Source organism: Anabrus simplex, chromosome 1 (assembly GCF_040414725.1).
Source record: "Anabrus simplex isolate iqAnaSimp1 chromosome 1, ASM4041472v1, whole genome shotgun sequence".
Lineage (NCBI taxonomy): Eukaryota > Metazoa > Arthropoda > Insecta > Orthoptera > Tettigoniidae > Anabrus > Anabrus simplex.
The window spans coordinates 1,739,088,946-1,739,102,618 of NC_090265.1; the positions used below are offsets into that span (position 1 = coordinate 1,739,088,946).

At 38.2% G+C, this 13,673-nt stretch overlaps 1 protein-coding gene across 1 annotated transcript in view; it reads left to right on the forward strand.

The window, feature by feature from the left end:
* The window catches only part of gus (gustavus), a 268,422-nt gene extending 255,649 nt beyond the window's left edge, over nt 1-12,773 (forward strand). The window contains exons 5-7 of the mRNA XM_067155085.2: nt 1,297-1,441; nt 4,926-5,084; nt 10,821-12,773. Coding sequence (XP_067011186.1) covers nt 1,297-1,441; nt 4,926-5,084; nt 10,821-10,960 — 444 coding nt within the window. The 3' untranslated portion in view covers nt 10,961-12,773. The remainder of the gene's footprint in view (nt 1-1,296; nt 1,442-4,925; nt 5,085-10,820) is intronic.
* The last annotated feature ends 900 nt before the right edge of the window (nt 12,774-13,673 follow it).

Here is a 13,673-nt window from a genome sequence, read left to right on the forward strand (position 1 = left end):
ATATCTGAAGCTCAGGTGGCTCGTGATTATTACCGCTAAAGTGAATGCTAGTGGATCACCCTTCTGTAGAATGTGAGAACTGTATAAGTCTTGCAGTTGCCAGTCTCTTTTTTTTATGCCCCCATTGGAGCACTGAAGTCTAATAGTATTAAATAGACTCAGCTTTTCAGCTTCTTCTTCCGTTCGCAAAACTTCTCCATCCTGTTGGGCCTGGCTGCCTTTTGGTTCAAAGATATAAACTTCATTTTCGTTCCGTATTGAACTGTATGAGTTTGAATCGTAAGTGTTTATTCCTTAGAATTCTCTTCTCTTTTGGATCATTGATAAATTATTCACTATTTGCCATCCACCAGCAGTCCGCAGAACTATTTCCTTTGCATGAGTCACACGTGTCTCATGATCCACACCAGCAAGGTACTCTGCGAGACATTAGTGAATCACGATTTTCCTGTGATGGTATTTCTTACTTTTGCTTCCTGTTGGATATTGTCACCCCTATTGGTATCGTACAGGTCAAGGGTAGTATGGTGTATGTTATGTACATGTGTAGTATACATTATCATGTTTATGACATTGAAATCTATCTGGTTGAAATTCATTCATTCATTCATTCATTCATTCATTCATTCATTTATTTAGCTTCCATAGACTGTACAATTACAAATTTTGAAATATGCCAACAGTATAGGAGTTGTCAAGTGATTTCCTAATACTAACAATAATATATGCACAACAATGAACATTTTGAAAAAGAAGAAGAACAGAAACACCACATACCTCAATGTTAGGACAGCACATCTTAATTTTTTAAAATAATATTAATAACCAATATTTACAAGACAAAATAAAAATATATTGGTGTGGTGTTAATAATGTGAACATAGTCAATGTGACATTAACATATTTTTAAGGCTATATACTAGATTACAAGTTAATAAGTAGTAGCATCATTACCAGCACTTCATCATGTATTCTTCTGTACTGTAGAAGCAGCTACTCAGCAGGAGATTTTTTAAAGCTGTGGTAAATGAACTGACGGGACTAATATCTTTAATCGTATTTGGAAGCTTATTATACAATCTGATTCCAACAGAGTCTACATGTCTCAAGGCAATGGTTTTACTCTTGTGTTCGATAAAAATATTATTTCTTGTTCGCGTCTGGTAATTGTGATTGTCAAAATTCTTTCTGAAGTGATCAATATTTTTTTTCATGTGTAGAATGCATTGCATGATGTATATACTTCCATTCTTCTTGTACTTCTTGTACTTAGAATGGGTAAATTGTATGTTTCAGAGCCTAGTTGGAAGCAATGACCAATCCTGGGGCTGGGACCTTGGCAGAAATAAACTATATCATGACTCAAAGAACAATGCTGGTGTAACGTATCCTGCACTGCTCAAACCAGACGAGACATTTATTGTGCCAGACAAATTCCTTGGTAAGTCAAGATTTGCATTGATTAACATTTGTGGTTAAATTGGGCAGACCTTCTCATTCGATCATTTGGTTTGATTGCTTGGCAATTTATCATTTTCCTTTAGTTTTAAAGAAATGAGGAACAATGTTAAACCATATATTGTTACATATGTTTCTGTGGAAAATATTATGGGAACATGCCAATGAAAAGTATTTAGTGCACAATGCATGAGAGAGATACAACCTGTCATTGTCACCATGAAGAGATCTATACCATGTTAGGTTATTCAAAATAGCAACTTTTAATATTTTTGCATTCAAAACAGCTATTAACCTAGGATTGGGCATGATTGCTCTGTGACATCATTGGCTGCAACTTGATGAACCGTCAAAGCTAGTAAGATTTTGAAAATGGAAGGTCGCAGTCATGAAGTGCGGATTCTGCCATATCTCAGAGTACAAACACAGTGCGTTCGGTCTGGATTTATAAGAGAGACCCTGTATGTGTTTAATCCTTTCCAATAATGATAGGTGAGTATGAGAAGAGATATCAACTGAAAGGAGTAACAAAACAAACATTAAAAGACAAACCTCACCTCTTCATATACTGCTCTCTTCACATAGCTTGGTCTCCTCTACTTTAACGTACATTGTTTTCTTCTCACCCTCTGATGAGCATGCTTCTGCTATCCAGCATCACAGTGCAACAGAGGCCTGTATTCATTGGGAAGGTCATTCATCTGATATAATTATTTTTGATGTGGGAAGTGTAGGATAAGAAGTAAACTGGATAAACACAGGAAAGAGGAAATGACAAAATGGTGAAGGGCTTGTGTAAGTGGTAGAGGACTAGGAACACAGAACAAAGGAGAAAAGAATCACAGGGTTAATATAAGTGTTAACGACAGACAAATCACATAACAAAGTTAATTTCCCATAGGCACACAAATACAAGTCTATACAAGTCAGATGGAGGACCAGACTGCCCTACATGGACAGACACAAACAAATCACTTACTATATGGTTTAAAGTATTTATTCTACATGAATAAAATTATAGACACAAAGTCTATTGCTGCTGTTCGCCATGTTCTGTCTGTCTCAAACAAAAGACGCAACAATAAGTAAAAAAGAAAGAAAAAGAGGACACGTTAGTCACTGTGTGTTTATATCCTCATTTCTAGCTCTTCTTTCCTTTCCATTGCTAAACTATTGATGTCAGTGTGTTGTTTCATTACAACATCAAAAGCATATTAGTCACATTTTAGATTCTTGACATAAGTGCTGCCAGTATCCAGTATTCGGGAGATAGTAGGTTCGAACCCCACTGTTGGTAGCCCTGAAGATGGTTTTCCGTGGTTTCCCATTTTCACACCAGGCAAATGCTGGGGCTGTACCTCGGCCGCTTCCGCCCCACTCCTAGCCCTTTCCTCTCCCATCGTCACCATAAGACATATCTGTGTCGGTGCGACATGAAGCAAAAAAAAAATGCTTGGCATTCTCTGGCAGAGAGATGTTCGCCTTCACAGAGACAATCCCTTTCATGTCATGAATCTATGGATCCAACCTCGGTTCACTTTCAGATCAACAGCTGATTCTTCCTTTAATAGCTTGTTAGCACGCTTTGAAATGTAGCATCTCATGCGAGATACTAAAACCATCATTTTGCAACTCTGTAACGTAATGAACCATCTCATCTTCCAGCTCAAGGAACTTATCAATTTTTGGCCCACTGAATGCCTTACATGTTCAGTTGGTGGTTTCTAGCGCAGCTTTCTGTTTACGCCAGTTACTGAAATCTCGACCGGCACCTCTATTACCATGTTCTTCAGCATAATTTATCACTTTGAGTTTAAACCCAGCCATATAACTCCCATGTTTCTCCATAACTTAAAGATCCACCTACACAATAAAACTTAACTGAGAAACAAGAATGAAACCTGAAGACAGAATACCGGCACTTGTCGACAATACAACGGATGGATGATACCTAATACCGTGATCACTTGATTGCGTGGACAGGGAAACCCTCCCAGTTCACGTGATCAGCTCTGCCGGACAGGTAGTGATAAGCATTTTGAAAAAGATGCAAGAGTGAGAGGGATGGCTGAGTGCGACTGAATGCGGCCTTTGGGAGGGAGTTTGCGAGTTGGGTATTTTTGTTACAACAGCTAGCCTCAACCGTTCTGCAGGTAGAAAGAAATGCAGCTTCTTCTTGTACTCTCGCGAACAAGTACCGTAACAACAATTGCCACAGTTCTGATATTTAACCCCTGGCCCCTCGAATTAAAGTTCTCTGTGTTATCTCTACTACTCATATTTTAAATGTGAATTTCTATCTTTATGACCTGTATTCATCTTTCACGATTTTGGAGATAGCTCTTGCTCTTAAATGATGTATTCAGGCCATAAACGTCTACAGCAAGCTATACTGGAGCAAATAAAAGCAATTTTTGCAATTTAAGACATAATATTTTACATTTTTATTATTATTATTACTATCGTTATCGCATATCAATTGGTTTCATTATTAATTTCACGGAACAAATTATCGGCAAAAGTCAATTGAAAGACTCTAATTCAGTCTCTGGTTTCATATTTTGCGGTAGTTTGTAGCCTGAAACCGCTGTAAATAGCGATTTCTTGAAATCTGAATCTGTTGATTTATAATTGCGCCAGCTGTCAGCATCAGCTACATGTTGGGTTATGCTACACAAGCCGACCATCGCCAGTTCACTTGTAGGTGCCATCAAATGCTATTAGATATATTCTTTAGGGTGCAAGGAACGAGTAGAGGTGCGAAATTACTGGAGTTTCATAGAATTACCTGACATGCAACATTGATCAGTGCACTGTATATGACTAAGAGAGTACACGGTGACCATGTTTGTTTACTATCGTTCGAGCCTTTGCGTTTGTGAGTGGACTGGACACAGCTGACATCTACACTGCCGTCTAAATAACAGATTTTTTCACTGACTGTCAAATAGTACCTGGATTTTACAAAGTTCCACGCTGAACCAAAAGTTGGCAGTACAGTATAGCATCGTGTATTTTGTCAGCTAAGAGTCGGCAGACAAGCGGTGGGTGATACAATGTCATGTCAGCCAATGTCCAACGCGACCGGAAAGGGAATATCGTAATGTCAGGCTTCACCCGACAGGCGAGGGGTAAGGGCACATCCACAGAATACCCAAACTTAATTTTGTGTGTGTACCGTATGTCTTATCAGAAATTGATTAGAATTATGTGTTGGCGATATTTTTCCTGCAATTTCAAATGTTGAAAATGAGCTGCGAGATATATGCAGTGGCGAGTTATATGCGAGCAAATACGTTATATAATGTATATGTCTAGAAATCTTGTGACAACGATTGTATCAATATTTGAGATAAATAAAATGCATTAATGTGGTTTACTGATAAATTTGTTTGCCTTGCAGCTATGATCTTGAAAACCAGTTTGTGTTCAACTTTTTGTATACCTCGTATGTGCTTTTTTTATAGTTGTACTGGACATGGACGACGGCACTTTGTCATTTGTGGTAGACGGACAGTATTTGGGCGTAGCTTTCCGAGGCCTGAAAGGAAGGAAATTGTACCCCATAGTTAGCGCAGTTTGGGGCCACTGTGAGATCACTATGAAGTACATCGGAGGATTAGATCGTAAGTATAATGATGTATATTATTTTCACTTTTTGAACAATGTCATACTTCACAAGGCACCTCCCAGCTGGTCATTGTTGTTTTGTTCCCCTTTAGAAAAATTCAGTAATAAGAAACATTAACATTTGTTGTCATCATCATCATCGGTTTGCCCTTCCAGCGAGCCGGGTAGCGTGTTTGAAAACGAGCGTCTTCCTAAGTTGCCTATTCAAAAACATTTCGTTGTCCCAGACAGATTCCCAATTCCATCCTCTTCTTCCACGTCTTCTCTCAGTTGGTCCATCCATCTTCTTCTTGGTCTTCCAACTGGTCTTCTACCTGTTATTCTCTTTTCCAAATAAGCACATGGTAACCTTGTGCTATTCATTCGTTTAACATGCCCAAACCATTTAAGTCTAGATGACCTAACTTTTTCCTCCATCGATTCATTTAGACCTAGGTTAGATCGGATCTCATCATTTTTCACAAGATCAAGTCGGGTCTTTTGGAGGGCAGTTCTAAGAAATTTCATTTCACAGGCTTGAATTCTACTCCAGTCCTTTGATGTTAGTGTGCGGGTTTCCAGAGAATATGTAAAGATGGGAATGAAATATGACTTCTACAGGGTCATTTTTGTTCTTTGTGGGACCTTCTCATCCCATAGTAGGTGTCTAACAATACTGTAAAAGTTGGAGCCTTTGGTTACTCTGTTATTTCTATCTCAGCTCTGTTATTACTAGCCATTACGCTTCCTAAATAACTGAATTGGTGTACTACTTCAGCTTGGTGGTCCTGTATTTTTATGTTGCATTCTATATTATGTCTGCTGATTTTCAATGCTACTGTTCTTGATGGGTTCAATTTCATTCCATAATCATCAAACTTCTTACATCATGCATTCAGATTATTTTGCACTCTCTCCTCTGTTTCATCCCATATTGCCACATCGTCTGTAAACACCAGAGCCTGAAGATCTTTATTACCTTTTCCTTTTAGTTCCTTTAAAATGGTATCCATAACTGCTATGAATAGAAGAGGTGATAAGGCACTTCCCTGTTGTACTCCTTTGGTTGTATTGAACCATTCAGAGTGACCATCTCCAATTCTGACACAGCTTTTACAATTAGTATATAGCATTTGGATCTTCCTAATAAGGTACTCCGGTATACCAAGTTTTCTAAGACTTTTCCAAATAGTTGATTTAGGAACATTATCATACACCTTTTCAAGGTCCATAAAACACAATAATTAGGTCTTTTCCTCTTTCCCAATGTTTCTCTGCCAACATCCTCAAAGCAAATATCAGATCTGTTGTGCTTCTTCCAGTCCTAAAGGCATGTTGTTCTTCTTCTAAGATAGGCTCTAGTATATCCCTTACGCTGGCTTCAATGATCTTCATAATTTTAAGGCCGTGTGATAAGAGGGTAATGCCTCTGTAATTTTCACTTTTCCTTCTACTCCCTTTGTCCAATCTTCAGGTATTTCGTTATCCTTCCATATTGTTCTGAGAACTCGATACAGCCACTGTACTCCTGGCAGACCAGCAGCTTTGTTGTAAAACTGGAAAAGTATCCATCGTCAATATTAGAAGTAAACTTTCTATGTGTTGCCAATATACAAATATAACTTTTGAGTTTGGTAAATACCATATTTGCCCATATGTTCTTTGCCCAAATTGAACTGTCATCATTTCAGGTTAATAGCACCTTGTGGTTCACTGAGAAAAACAGTGGGAAGCTATCTCAGTCCTTATTTCCCAAGTATATCACTTCAGTGATGCATTGGCTATAACAGCTTATGATGGAGCTGTTGAAAGGACTTGACAATACATGTACAGGTTGCAATGTTTCAAATACAGCTGGGCTGAGAAGCTCAGGTGGTAGAGTGGTGGCCTTCCAAGGCCAACTTCACAGGTTCGATTCTGACTCAGTCCAGTGGTATTCGAAGGTGCTCAATTACATCAGCCCCATGTCTAGATTTACTGGCATATAAAAGAACTCTACAGGGCTAAATCTGGCACCTCGGCATTCTTGAAAACCATAAAAGTAGTTAGTGGGACAAAAAACCAGTAACATTTCTTGAATGCAGTAAAATAGACTTCAGCTGCCTGTGGAAGCAGATTAGTTTGGGCCAAGTAGGGATACATCAGTCACCTCTATAAAGAATGCTGAAATGTTAAAAACATTTAAGCTCTTTAGGCTCTTTCAATTGTGAAATTACCAGTGTTTCGCCCCAATGTAGCAGTGGGCTCATCAGTTGGATTGCTACACCTTTCCAAGAGCTAGTGGCTAGTGCGCTGTTGAGACACACTGCAAGCCTCTTATGTAGGACAGTGCAGTGACTGAAATGTATTATAAACATCAGCAACTTATGTATAAACTACACTGCATAACAAAACGACGCGCCAGGATGGCGATAAAAATTGGTGGATGTGAGGAACAGACATAGAAACACAAACAATCAAAAGTGCAGAACAATTGAATGATTTATTGCATAGATAGAGCGTTACAATGTGAGGATGTCAATAAGGTGTTGGTCCACCTCTGGCCTGGATGCAAGCTGTCACGCGACGTGGCATAGACTGATAAAGTTTCCGGATGGTGTCCTGCAGAATTTCATGCCAAATGGTCTCCAACTGTTGGGCTAAATCAGCAACATTCCGGGATGTTCGCAATCTCCTTCCCATGATGTTTAAAGATAAAAATTTCATAATGTTTCATATTGAACTGTATCACAATTAAATTAAAAACATGAAATGAAGTTATTCAACCTATTCAATGCAAGTAAATAAGAAATGTAATGTTACATTCTTATTTGGTTAAAAGTGGTACCAGTTTCGACCACCAATCTGGGTCATCATCAGCCGACTAAAAATACAAAAACAGTGCATAGAAAAACAAAAAATGAAAGGGTATGTCTTTCACAAAAGCAGTTCAAGAAGCATTGTAAGACAATAAGGATTAGTACTGCACGATTTTAAATCATAAAAACCAGAAGAGGTCGAAGATCAGTCACTAATATGTAGCAAGGCGCATGTCCCTGAAGAGTAACACAACGCACGCAATGTCCAGCACTGTGCCTTAAAATGTTTACGAGAAGAGGTGAACAGTTCATTGAACAAGCCCCAATGCCTGGTGGCCAAGGAAGGATAGGGCAAGCTTGAAGACAGTTCATAGCAACACGTGCCGTGTGCGGTCGAGCATTATCCTGTTGGAAAGTAAGGCCTGGATGTCGCTGAAGGAACGGTAACACAAACGGCCAAAGAATGTCATCAACATACCGCGGTGATGTCAGTGTGCTAGGAATGACTACCAGAGGGGTCCGGCTATCAAAGGAGATGGCAGCCCAGACCATCACCCCTGTTGTATGGCTGTGTGGCGTGCGATAGTCAAGGCAGGATCCCCACGCTGGCCTGGACGTCTCCGAACACGTCTGCAGTTGTCGTCAGGGCACTGTTGGAAACGGGACTCGTCACTAAAGACTATACGTCCCCAGTCAGCACAGTTCCACGTTGCTCGAGCGTGGCACCACTGTAATCTGACTTGACGGTGAACCGGCATGAGTGGTAAGCGGCGTAATGGGCGATGCAAGCGCAAATTCCTCTCGCTCGGGCGTCTGTTGATGATCATGGTGGACACGTGTGCGGGTCACACGCTGGATCGTTGATAACGATGATTCTGGTGCTGTAACAGCTGTTCTGACAATCGCTCTGTCTGCCCGTGCTGTTGTGGCCCTCGGTCGACCACTGCCGTCCTGGCGCTGATCGCTGCATCACTTCTACCCAAATGTCCAGCGACAGCTCTATTCGACCAACCAGCTTCTTTCAATCCGATCGCACAACCTCTTTCAAACTCTGGCATCTGCTCGTAATGAGCATGAATCCTTCTGCATGGCATTCTTACAGCCGACATTAAGATATCGCAGTCGAATGCAACAGCTACTTTGAGCATACGCTTCAGAATGCGCGGGAGCTCCTGCTATTCATTCATTGGACAGGAAACTGTAATCATTTGCATGTTCGGTCCGAATGTCTTTTGCATACGTAATTTCCTTACAATCAGACAACGCCTTCCCGGTGCGCCTTTTTTAAATTTTTATAGAGTGTATATAAAATGACAGCACAGCCCAACCTGGATGAAGAACTTCATAGTTGTAACAGATCATGGAAGCTCCAACTTTATACGTTTGTATTGTCTGTGTATTTTAAAGAAATTCTGAGGATGAACAATGCTCAAAATATAACTACTGAATTGAGAGTCGTAGATATATTTTACCACCCACCTGTCTACTAAACTATAATCCACAGATCACTGTACCTCTGATTGGCCCCTGAGTTGCCAACATACTGTAATAAATATGGCATCTACTTTGTGTATTTGGACTTACGGCACAGTATTGTTTATGATAAAAACATGAAAAAATGAAATGACGTGTGGCCTCCGGATAAACCTGGTGCAGGTCTTTTGATTTGACGCCCGTGGCGACTTGTGCATCGTGATGAGGAAGAAATTATGATGAAGACAGCATATACACCCAGTCCTCTTGCCAGGGGAATTAACCAATTATAGTTAAAATTCCTGACCCCACCGGGAATCCAACCCGGAACCCTGTGACGAAAGGCCATGATAAAAACGTGGAAAGAACTCTGTCAAGATTCTGTCATTCTGTTAAGTATACTGGCATTGTACAGTCATTGTTTGATGAGCTGATTAATTGTTTTTAACTTTTTTCTCTCCTTTGGGAATATTTCCCATTTCACCAGTTTTCCTAAGAACCTGGTCATAATATTTCTTCTGTGTTAACTTTTAAAAATTCTTATCCACATCCATACTTTTGCTGCTTCCATTTCCAGCAATCTTTTTTTTTCTCCTACTTGCACATCCATACATAAGTACACTCCAAACAAACTCGTCATTGTTTTGATATTTATATACTTGCTGGTTTACAGATGCCTTTGCAATGGAAGTCTCTTCTCTTTGAGTCCATGGATCCTTTGGTTATAACTAGGGATCATGTTTCCAAGATAGTAAAAGTGCCTTTGCTCAATTGTTTGATTATGAATCTTTGTTTTAGACTCATTCCTGTTAATGATCTTTGCCTCTTGTTAATTTTGAAGTATCATTGGGGGAGGACTTCGTCATTTGCATTCTACTTACTCGCATTGCATTTTCAACAACTGTTGCAGTGTATCTGCGTAACTTAAATAACATGTTTACCAATAATCCTGATGTATGCAAATACGCAGCACATATTTTTTTCCAGAATTTAGTGAAGAAAAACTTGGGTGCATGCATTATTTGAAAAAGGGTTCATACCACTTCGCCTCAAACAGTGGATCCTGTTATACTGTGGTGTTGTCTAACCTTGGTCTGTGTGGCATCAGTAGCTTTTCTTACAACAAATGTCTGTTTTTATTTGGTTTTGGAGTAGATCATTAATTTCTTGTAAATAACACTCAAAGCCAAATTAAAATAAAAATCTCTCCTAAAATTGGGATGCACATAGTCAGGTATATACAGTAATTAAGTGAAGTGAAGGTGAGCAGCCTTATCTAAACTCTTTCCTTATTTTAGTGGTTATTTTGGTAAAATGAATAGTCTATTCAGCAATATTCTGATTGTGACCCTATCGAAGTGCATATAAATTGCCTGGCTTTGTAGTTGGACATTTGCTATCCTAAACAGCTACTTATTAAAATATTGTGTATCGTATTTATGATTATTGGTGACTTACACTGTGTTAATTTGTTTTTTGTAGCGGAGCCCTTGCCTCTGATGGACCTCTGCCGACGTGTGATCCGACAGCGTATTGGGAAGCACCAGTTGGAGGAGCGAATTGCAAATCTCAATTTACCGCATGCCATGAAGGTGTACCTTCTGTATCGTGATCGCAGATAACAAACTCACGCCCTAGTGACTAGCGTTGCTAGTGACAACAAACTAACTCTTTCTATTAAGTAGCAACTCTTATTAATTAAATAATTACTTTGAGAACGACTGAAGGCGTCTTGCCACATCGAGAGCGGGAAGACAAGATAGAATGATGGACGAACTTTGTTCGGAAAGCTGCCAACTTTTTATTAAAATATCCCTTACTCATTCCGTGTCAATATTGGTAAAACCAAAAGCGACGTTACTTTCTCTGATTGTGTGGATCGTAAACGATCATTTGACTTTTGTTAATTTTCTTGTTTGTGTTGAGATGGTCGTCTGTACTGGAATAAAGAGTAAAAGAGCAGTCATTTTCTTCTTCTGACAGAGTAATGACGACTTTTTGACAGAAAAACAAAGAAGATTCTTGGGGTGAATAATCAAAGGATAGTGCAGTAATTTTATTTCGGTGGCATTTTTTAAAAGTTCTGTGTGACGTACAGACACTTTTTTTTAAATGACAGTGCCCGTTCCAAATATTGTAGCAAAAGTTACATACTTTGTAGTTTATATGTGTGTGCGAGTGAATGGGTGCACGTTTTGTCTGGAATAAAAACAAGAAATACACTCATTTGAGTTCTTGTATTTCAGTTATTTATGTTTGTTTTCGAATTGTAGAAGCACTAGCAATGGTAGTACTATGTCACAAGCGTACCATCACAGAAAAAGGAAGGCCCATTGAAGATGAGAGTAAGTGAAGAAAGAAGAGGATATAAACAAGTTATTTGATCCTAAGTTATTATCCACATTACTTCAGTCAAAGGTATGATCAATTTGACAAACTTGTTCCAATTGGTTTACCTATTTAAATGAAACAAGTTGAATAATGTGTGTTTTATATTTTTGTGAACTTTCTTTTATATTAAAAGATATGTAAATTTCAAAATCAATGTCAGGATTTGACAAGCAATTTTGATTCTGTAGAAATTTATTTACATTACCATTTCAATGTGATTAAATTTGTACATAACTGAACTTGGTTCCAAACTCAACCTGGACTTAATCATTTTCCAGTTTATGTCATCTAATTCTATTGCAGATCAGAGAACATTCCTCAGAATTCCATTGATTTTGAACATTTTCCCAAAATATTGTATTGGAGATTTAGAGCTTGTTAAGCTTCATGAAATCATGAAAGATTGAGTGTAATGGGTTTATTAGGAAATTAAAAAATGTAGGTGTTCACTGTTGCAAATCTTTTATTACCAGTGGATCATATTGTATGGTGGAAGGTAAAAAATTAACATTAATATCTGGAAAGTGCAGCTTTGTTCTGTAATTGTAAAGAGCTTAGTTTATTACTTTCCATTTAATTTGAAGAAAAATCTTTCAACATGTGGTTTAGCATCACTGGAAATGAGTATACTTCAGGTTTTTGTTTAGACTAAAGATCTTGATGTAATTTCATCTTGCAAAGCGTTGTTATGAGTATTTGTTGACTGCTAGTTCTAAAGAAATAGCATAACTTCTGTTATTAATATGTGTACTGTCATGAGAAAATATTCCAAATTTATTTCATCTTAGTATTTGATTTTTGTACAAGCTACCTCAGTGTAAGATGAACATAATAAGATTCACAAATTCATGTTCTGCTTATGCTCTTGTCTAATCTAGTGTTATAATATCCTATCTGAAATGTAATTATGTATAAAAGTGATATCACAATGTTCCATAATACTGGATTTTACTTGTAAGAGTGATGAATATTTTAACCTATACATTAAATTATGCTGCAGCTGTGGATGTAATGGTGAACATTAAAGGAAAGTAGATTTTAAAAGTCTGAATCTGAACAATGATTTCAGAATTTTTTTATATCATTCTCTCACTCTTTTTCATTTGCATTTTCATTTTCCTACAAATTCCTGTATCACTAGAAAAATTTGTGGCTGTTTATTAGATTAATATGATTTCAAGCAATTCATTCTTAAGTCCTGAGGTATATGTAACATCCTGACATTATAAACTTACCACCTGCATTTAAATGATTGATATTCTTTAATGTGATTGGAGACCTGCAAACATCAAATTCAGTTTGAGTTTAGAATCTTGGATAATAATTTAACCATCTTTCATGTTCTTACCAGAGCTGTGCTGGTTGAATACAACATAGTTTAAATTTTTTTTTTGTTTGTTAACAGTTTGCTTTACATCACACCGACACAGTTAGGTCTTATGGGAGGGAAGCGGCTGTGGCCTCTATTAGGGTACAGCCCTAGCATTTGCCTGGTGTGAAAATGGGAAACCATGGAAAACCATCTTCAAGGCTGCCACCAGTGTGGTTCAAACCCATTATTTCCCATATGTAAGCCGATAGCTACATGACCCAAATCATGCTGCCACTTGCTTGGTAGTCAAATTGATAATGTTTGGGAAAATGATAGGGCAGTGCAAATGTCCATTTGCATTTCTGGAGTTTGTTATATATATATAAGGAAGAGTTGTGCATCAGGTTTCAGCAGTTGGCACAATTCCTCTCGTTGCTGCTAGATGGGGATTTCATTCCATTCCTGACCCAGTTGAATTATATGAAATGATATGGAAACAAGCTGTGGATTTTCATTCATTTCATAGGGAAGGGTTATTTCAGTACTGAAAAGAAAACAGATTATATTTTTATTAAACGAACTAGCTGTTTTTTGGTAAAGTGATCAAAAGTAACAGTACCAGGTTTTTCATA